The sequence below is a fragment of the Phaenicophaeus curvirostris genome, chromosome 15, assembly GCF_032191515.1.
Source record: "Phaenicophaeus curvirostris isolate KB17595 chromosome 15, BPBGC_Pcur_1.0, whole genome shotgun sequence".
In the NCBI taxonomy this organism is placed as follows: Eukaryota; Metazoa; Chordata; class Aves; order Cuculiformes; family Cuculidae; genus Phaenicophaeus; species Phaenicophaeus curvirostris.
This window is the reverse complement of record NC_091406.1, coordinates 20921058-20929903: the sequence shown is the minus strand read 5'-3', so window position 1 is coordinate 20929903 and position 8846 is coordinate 20921058. Positions and strand designations below refer to the sequence as shown.

Sequence of the window (8846 nt, the reverse complement as noted above, 5' to 3'; positions counted from 1 at the left end):
CTTCCGCCATCTTGGATGAGGGCACAGAGCATTTTTGCCCACACAGCCTCCCCTGAATGCCCTTTGCGCAGGCGTGTGTGGATCATTAACAGGGGCTCTCAGAGAGCACGCAGGAGTCCACGACCCCCACCCCCAGGCAGCCTTGTCCCCCCCCCTCACAATGGGACTTCGCCCTCACCCCAGGAAGCCCCAGCGGCCAAGCAGGTACAGACCAGGCGTGGAGCCCTGGCCCCCGCCGCGGCCCCTTGGGACCCGCCCAAACCCTTGAGTCCCCCCCAAGATGTTTGGGTCCCCTATGACCCCCTATGACCCCCCAAACCCCTGTGACACACCCCCAGATACTTGGGTCCCCCCATACTCCTGTGACTCCCCCAAAACCCCTGTGTGTCCCCCCTGCAGATGCTTGGGTCCCCCCCAAACCACTGTCACCCACCCAACCCCCTGTAACCACCCCCCCAGATGCTTGGGTCCCCCCTATACCCCTGTCGTCCCCCCCCAAAACCCCTGTGTGCCCCCCCAGGTGCTTGGGTCCTCCCCAAACCACTGTGACCCCCCCAAACCCCTTGACCCCCTCCAGATGCTTGGGTCCCCTTCCTGACCACCAGTGACCCCCCCAAACCCCTGTGACCCCCTTGATGTTTGGGCCCCCTCAAATTACCCCCCTGTGTCCCCTTTTTTTCAGGCTCCTGCTCCTGGATGCTTTGCCCCCCCTCCCCCCCAATTTGCTGTGCCCCCCACCAAAACTCCTGGGGTCCCTGGATGCCTGGGTCCCCCATTGACTCCCTGTGACCCCTCCCGAGTCCCGTGTTTCCCCCCCCCAGTTTCTGGGTGTCCTCTTTACTCCTTGACCCCCCTTGACCCCTGTGACCCCCAAACACTTGAGTGCCCCCCCCCCCGCGCTCCCTGTCACCCCCCGTCCCCCTCCGTGTGCCCATTTCCCCCCGTGCCCAACTGACCCCTCCAGCCCCCCTCCCCATTTGCCCCCCCAAGACACCATCCCCATTTCCCTCCCCATTCCTCCTCTCTCCCCATCTGACCCCCCCCAACCCCATCCCCGCCTGCCCCCTCCCCGTTTCCCCCCCCAATCCCCCTCATTGCCCCCCGTGCCCCCCTCCCCGTTTCCCCCCCAGATGCCGCCTCCCCCCTCGCCCCCCGCCCCCCGGCGCTGCCCCCGCGGGGTGGGGGGGGCGGTGCTGGGGGGCGCGTTCGTGCAGGCGGCGCTGGTGGCGGGGGGGCCCCGCGCGCTCGCGCTGCTGCTGCGGCCGCTTGGGGGCGCGCTGGGAGCGGGGGGGGCGGCGGCCGCGGGGGCGGGGGCGGCGCCGCTCGCAGCGCTGCAGCTGGGCGGTGAGCCGCGGGGGGGGGGCACTGGGAGCACTGGGAGGGGTACCGGCCCACCCCCTGGGGTCCCGGTCACACCAAGATGGGGCACTGGGAGCACTGGGATGCCTCTAACCCACCCCTGGGGGCCCAAAAAGGACAGTAAAGGGCACTGGGAGCACCGGGAGTGGCCCTTACCCACACTCTAGGGTCCCAATCACACCATTAAAGAGCACTGGGAGCAATGGGAGGGACCCTCACCCATCCCCTGGGGCCCTAATCACACCAGTAAGGGGCACTAGGAGTACTGGGAGCACTGGGATTGCCCCTTTCCAACCCTCCAGGGTCCTAATCCCACCAGTAAGAGGGGTTCAGGGGCACTGGGAGCACTGGGAATGCCCCTCCCCATCCCTCCAGAGTCCTAATCCCACCAGTAAGAGGGGTTCAGGGGCACTGGGAGCACTGGGAATGCCCCTCCCCATCCCTCCAGGGTCCTAATCCCATCAGTAAGAGGGGTTCAGGGGCACTGGGAGCACTGGGAATGCCTACATTTCCAACCCTACAGGGTCCTAATCACGCCAGTAAGGAGCACTGGGAGGGCAACTGGGATCACTGGGAATGCCCCCCTTTCCATCTCTATGGGTCCTAATCCCACCAGTGAGGGGCACTGGGAGCATGGGGATGCCTCTAATCCCACCAGTGGGGGGCACTGGGCTACCCCACCCACCCGTGCCCTCAGTCCCAGTTCTTCCAGTTCTCCCAGTACCCCCTGTTGTTACAGGGCCTCTGGGCAGCGCCCTGAGCTCCCGCTTTGGTGCCCGCCCGGTGGCCATGGCCGGGGGACTCCTCGCGGGCCTGGGGCTCCTTCTGGGGGCCTTCGCTAGCCACATGGGCCACCTCTACCTCAGCGTGGGGCTGGTGGCCGGTACGGGGGGGCTGGTGGTCCACCACATGGGGGTGGTGGCTAGGATGGAGGGGTTGGTGGCCCAGAACATGGGGGTGGTGGCCAGGATGGAAGGGTTGGTGGCCTATAATGTGGGGGTGGTGACCCACCATGAGGGGTGGTGGCCCACAATGTGGGCTTGGTGACCAGGTTGGAGGGATTTGTGGCCTGCAACGTGGGGTTGATGGCTCACAATATCGGGTTGGTGGCCAGGGTGAAGGGGTTGATGGGCAGTGGCGGGGGGGGGGGGTGGTTGGTGGCCCACAGTGTGGGGCTGGTGGTTGGTGCAGAGGGGTTGATGGCCCACGACATGGGTTGGTGGGCAGGATGGAGGGGTTGGTGGCCCAGAATGTGGGGTTGGTGGGCAGGATGGAGAGGTTGGTGGCCCAGAATGTGGGGTGATGGCCGGTACAGAGGGATTGGGTGACCTGAAACATGGGGGGCATGGGGTGAGAGGTGACCACTGGGTGACATAGAAGCCCCCCAACCCATTGGGCAACCTTAGATACCACAAGACCATTGAGTGCCACCTCCACCCAATCCCCTTGGTTGTCCAAGGGCACCCTGGGCATTTAGGTGGCCTAGAACCCTCCAAACCACTGGGCCACCTTAGACAATCCCAAGGCCATTGGACATTCTAGAGCACCTTGAGCTGTTGGATGACCTAGAATCCCCCAACCCAATGGGTGTTCTTGAGCCCTCATGACTGTTGGTTGACCTAGAACCCCCAACCCATTGGGCCACCTCAGACACCTCCAAGGTCATTGGTTGTCATCTCCACCCCACATTCCATTGGGTTCCCTAGAGCACCTTGACCCCAAGGCCTCTGGATGCTCTGGACCACCCCCATCTCTTCCTGCAGGCCTGGGCTGGGCATTGGTCTTCACGCCCTCATTGGCCACCGTTGGCCGCTACTTCCCAGCACGGCGGGCGTTGGCCACTGGGCTGGTGGTGTCGGGTGCCAGCGTCTCGGGGTTGGCCACGGGGACTCTGGTCCCACTCCTCCTGGACACCTACGGCTGGCGGGGTGCCCTGCTCCTCCTGGCTGCCATCTCCTTCAACCTGGTGGCCGCCGGCGCTCTTCTCCGACCACTCCCCAGCCCCATCGAGAACCTGGGGCTACCACGAGACCAACCTGGGCTGCTGTGGCTCCTCCACCACGGCCCCTTCCTCCGCTACGCCTTGGCCTTTGTGCTGGTGGACACCGGCTACTATGTGCCCTTTGTCCATGGTGAGGCCCATGCCCACGAGGTGGGCTGTGATGACCACCATGCTGGGCTGGTGATGGCGGCCATGGCAGTGGTGGACGGTGGTGGCCGGGTGGCTTCGGGCTGGTTGGCTGCCCGGTCAGCGGCCCCATTGCTCCATCATCTCTTCACCTGGGTCATGTTGACGGGCTTGGTGTCGCTTCTCCTACCTTTGGGGACCTCTTGCTGGGCGCTTCTCCCCTTGGCCATGGCCTACGGGTTCTGCGCCGGAGCTGTGGTGCCCCTTCAGTTCACCGGCGTGGCCGAGGTGGCCGGCACCGGGCGCTTGGTCCATGCCATCGGCCTCATGCAGATGTTCGAGAGCGTTGGGTCGCTGCTGGGGCCACCATTGGCCGGTACGGAGGTGACCCGGCACGGGACTGAGAGGGTTGGGTTACCTAGAACCCATCATGGGGGCATCCAAGGCTTGGTTGTGGGACACAACCAAGGTCCCATCCTTGTGGGTCTCTGGGTGGACAATGGCTCATGGTGGGGTTGGGTGACCTAGAACTTATCATGGGGGGCATCTAGAGCCCAGCTAGGGGTCATGTGTCCATCTTGGTGGCTCATTAGGTGGGGAATTTGTCCTTCAGTCGTGACCAGGTTGCTTCTAGTGAGGGTTCTGGAGTTCCAGGTGTCCCAACCCACACATTCCTGCTCCCCCAACCCTTGGGTCTCTCAACCATGGCCAAGAAGGGTCTAGGTGGGGTTCCAGGTGCCTCAAATCTTATGTTCCTTGGTGGTCTCTGGGCTGGTTCTGGGGTTCCAGGTGCCCCAAAGCTTCCATGTTTCAGGTTGGCTCCATGACACAACTGGGGACTTCACCATCTCCTTCGTCACTGCCGGTGCCTTCCTCCTGGCCGGGAGCCTCCTCCTCCTCACCCTCCCCGGCTGCTCCTGCCCTGGCAGCAAAGGAGGGGGTCCCACCACTCCCACCCAAGCCCCTGATGGTCCTGAGCTCCCCCTGAGCCCCCTTGAGCCACTCTAGAACCCACATTAAACCTTCTCCACCCCATGGAGCTCAGCTCCTGTCTGTCCTTCAGCATCTGTGGTGGGGTGGGGGGGTGGTGTGGCAGGGTGGTTCTAGGTGCCCCATCCAGGATTCACGGAGGGTGGGGTGGTTCCAGGTGCCCCAAGCAGGGCAGAAGATCTGGGGGAATTGGTCCTAGATGACCCAATCACTTTGGGTGTCTCAGTTCTAGGTAACCCAAATGGGGCAGCAGATTTGGGGTGGAGTCAGTCCTAGATGACCCAACCAGGTCCCCATTTGTGGGTTTTGGGGTGCCTTCATCTGGCTTTGAGGTGGATGGTGAAGCCCATCTTGGGGGGGTTGGTTCTAGGTTATCCAATGGGGAGCAGGTGAGGGGCTCCGTTCTAGGCCACCCAACAGGAGATGTTCCTGGGTGGATGCAGAGGGGCAAGATCAAGCCAATCCTTTATTCCATTGGATGCTGTGGATGAGGGGGTGTGGCCAGACCAAAAGGGGCGTGGCAAGACACAAAGGGGGTGGAGTTACAGGGTGTTGAGCTTCTGGTGGGGCGGGTGAGCGTCTCAGGGTTGTCGGAGGCCATGAGGGAGATACCACAGAAGATGTTGAGGTAGGTGTCATCGCCTGAGGGGGAACTCAAAATGAGAGCCCCCAAATCCAAGGATTCACCCCCAAAATAGAATGATCCCATCACAAAATCCAAGGGTCCCACTCAAAATCCTAGGATTCCCCCCATATCCAAGGATCCCACCAAAATCCTAGGATTCCCCCAACATCCAAGGATCCCACCCCAAAATCATCCATAAGGAGCCTTGAAACTTGGGGACCCCCCTACATGGAGCCCTTTGGGGAATCCCAAAGCCGAGGACCTCCTCAAGGTCCCCCAAATACACATTGGGACCCCTCCCAAATCCAAGGAACCTCCAAACCTGGTCACTCCCAAATGTGAGTATAGCCCAAAACCCCAGAGATGCCCTGAAAACCCCTGGAGCCCCCACACTGGGACCCACTTGTCTGCTCCTGGGCAACCTGCATCTTCACCAGCTGCAGCCTGGGGAGGAGGAAAAAGAGGGGATGAGGTGGTGAAAAAGGGGGCGTCCCCACCCCAGGGTGCCCCACGCCTTAACATGTGGGTGCCCCACGGCGGGGGTTGGTTCTCACAGGGTGATGATGTCAGCATTGGCCAGATCCCAAGGCTGCGACCCTCGTACCAGCGGTGCTGCAGGGGGGATCCCCGGGAGCCCCCTCACCAATTTCTACTGCATATTTGGCCTGGATCCAGTCCTCACACTGAGCCCTGGGGGGTGGACAGGGGGCGGGGTCCTAGGGGTCCTCCTGCTGCGCCTTAGGGGGCTAGGTGGCGACTCAGGGGGTCCTGGGGGGTCTATGGGGTTCCTAGGGGTCCTTCTGCTGCATCTTGGGGTATTTGGGGGTCCTGGGGGTCTTGGGTGGGTCCCAAAGGTCCTCCCATTGCACCTTGGAGGGGGATTTGGGGTACTGGGGGGTCTTCGGGGGAGTCCAGTAGTCCTCCCATTGCACCTGGGGGGGGGTGGGGGGGTCCAGGGGGCTCTTGAGAGGGTCCCAAGAGTCTTCCTGTTGCATACCGGGAGGATTTGGGGGTCCTGGAGGGTCCCAGGAGTCCTCCCATTGTACTTCCCATGGGGTTTGGGGGTCCTGGGAGGTCTTGGGAGGGTCCTAGGGGTGCTTCTGCTGCATCTTGGGGAGGGGTTGGGGGTCCAGGGTTTGTCCTAGGGGTTCTGCTGCATCTTGGGGAGGTTGGGTGTCCTGGGGATTTTGGGAGGGTCCCAAGGGTCCTCCTGCTGCATCTTGAGGGGGGTGGGGGAACGGGACTGGAGGGGTCCTGGAGGTTCCCTGTGGAACTCTTGAGTGTCCTAGGGGAGGCGTAGGGGTATTTGGGGCTGCCGGGGGGGTGTCTTCGAGGGGTCCCTGGGGAGCTCTAAGGGTCCGGGGGGGCTTGAGGGTATTTGGGGGTCCCGGGGTGGGGTCTTGGGGGGGGTGTACCTGGGCATCGTAGGAACCACCAGGCTGGTGTTTGGGGGGCTGTGAGGGTCTGAGGGTGCCAGATGGGGGGATGTGACCCCTCATCCCTCAGTTTTGGGGTACAGGGAGGAGCAGGGGGTGTCTCACCGGGAGTAGCCGGGGGGGTCTCCTCACCCCCAACTCCTCCACCCGCCCCTCGTAGAAGTGGTTCAAGGTGCTGTTCCCCAGCTCGTACATCAAGTAAGAGGAGGGGGGACACCCCAAAACTGTCCATGGGGGGGCCACCCCCTTCCAGTACCTCTCCCCCCACCTCTTCCCAGGGCCTCCCGTTATCTTCACCAGTTCAGGCTCCCAGGAGTCCAGTGTCAGCGAGCGCACCTTGGAGAAGTAGACGCCCAGGCTCCTGCAAGGGAGGGGACATGACAAATTTAGGGGGTCAAGGGGGAACTGAGGGTCTGGGGGGTATTGAGGGGAGATTTTGGGGTCCTGGGGATGAGGTGGGGGGACTGTGAAGGGTCCTGGGGGATGTTTGGTGTCCCTGGGAGGGTCTCGGGGGGCATTTTGGGTCCCTGAGGGGTTTTGGGGGGCCCTGAGGGGTCTTTAGGGTCTGGGAGGGTGTGTTGGGGTCACTGGGAGAATTTGGGGTTCCCTGGGGGGGTCTTGGGGTGCCCTGGGACCCTTGAGGGACCTTGAGGACCTTCGAGGAACCTTGAGGCAGGGGGAGCTCTGGGTGGGTTTTGGGGTGCTCCAAGGGGTTTTGGGGTTTTGGGGCACCCTCATCTGATGTTGGGGTGTCCTGGTTGATGCTGAAGCCCTCGGAGCAGAGGACAGTGCTGGATCTGGGGACCTTTGAGGAACCTTGAGGAACCTTGAGGAACCTTGAGGCAGGGGGAGCTCTGGGAGGGTTTTGGGGTGCTCTAAGGGATTTTAGGGTACCCTCATCTGATGTTGGGGTGCCCTGGTCGATGCTGAAGCCCTCAGAGCAGAGGATGGTGGTGGATCTGGAGACCCTTGAGGGACTTTGAGGAACTTTGCAGAACCTTGAGGAACCTTGGGACAGGGGGAGCTCTGGGTGGCTTTCGGCATGCAGGGTGGGTTTTGGGGTGCCCTGGGGGGTTCAGGATGCCCCCACCTGTGGATGCCCGAGCCCTCAATGCAGAGGGTGATGCCCAGGTTGACGCTGGCCCAGGCGGGTGCTGGGTCCCGGCATTCCCCTCCACCCCCAGCACCGAGGATTTGGACTGGGGGGGCCTGGCACACCGAAACCAGCCAGAGGCAATTGGGGGGCTGAGGGGGACAGGGGGAGGTCAGGCAAATTTTGGGGACACCCCTGGGGGGCAAGGAGGGACCCCTACATCCCCTCATAAGCGTTTCGGGCTCCCAGTTCCATCCAAGAGGGTTTTGGGGGGCTCCTAGTTCCCTCCGTGAGGATTTTGGGGGACCCCATTTTCCCTCAGGAGGGTTTTGGACTCCCCAGTTCCCACCATGAGGGATTTGGGGGCCCTATTTTCCCTCAGGACGGTTTTAGGGTCCCCAGTTCCCACCATGAGGGATTTAGGGGGTCTCCCAGTTCCCCCCATTGAGGGTTTAGGGATTCCCAGTTCCCCCTAGAAGGATTTTGGGGTCCCCAGTTCCACCCAAGAGGGTTTTGGGGGGGCTCCCAGTTCCTCCCAGAAGGATTTGGGGTTTCCCAGTTCTCCCAGGATGGTTTTGGGGTCCCCAGTCCCACCATGAGTGTTTTGGGGTCCTCATTTTCCCTCAGGAGGGTTTTGGTGTCCCTAGTTCCCCCATGAGAGTTTTGGGGGGCTCCCAGTTCCCCCCCATGGGGGTTTAGGGGTTCCCAGTTCCCACTATGAAGATTTTGGTGTCTCCAGTTCCATCCAAGAGGGTTTTGGGGGGCTCCCAGTCCCCCACATGAGGATTTTGGGGTTCCCAGTCCCCCAGGATGATTTTGGGGGGCATCCACTTCGCCCCATAAAGATTTTGGGGTCCCTACTTCCCACCATGTGGTTTTTTAGGGTCCCTGAACCCCTGTGAGGGATTTGGGGTGTCTGGAGGGGGTTGGGGTGCTCACCTGACCGGGGAGGATTTGGGGGTGTCCGGGGGGGGGGGTTGGGGTGCTCATCTGCCCAGTGGGGGGCGGTCGCATGGGGGGGTTGGGGTGCTCACCTGCCCAGGTGGGATTTGGGGATGTCCTGAGGGATTTTGGGGTGCTCACCTGACCATGGGGGGGTCAGAGGGGGATGAAGGGGCATGGAGGGACACAGGGAGGTTGGGGGGTCATGGGGGAGACGGGGTACAAGGGAGTCATAGGGGGTAGGGGGGTCAAGGAAGGTTGGGGGGACAGGGG

The 8846-nt window shown here is 62.4% G+C and overlaps 1 protein-coding gene across 1 annotated transcript; it reads left to right on the top strand.

Moving 5' to 3' along the window:
* Window positions 1-1130: 1130 nt before the first annotated feature.
* Window positions 1131-4522, top strand: LOC138727010 (monocarboxylate transporter 13-like). Its single transcript, XM_069869126.1, has 4 exons — window positions 1131-1344; window positions 2099-2242; window positions 3123-3863; window positions 4302-4522. The coding sequence occupies exons 1-4, from the start codon at window positions 1131-1133 to the stop codon at window positions 4493-4495; spliced, it is 1293 nt and encodes a 430-aa protein (XP_069725227.1). The 3' UTR covers window positions 4496-4522.
* Window positions 4523-8846: the final 4324 nt, after the last annotated feature.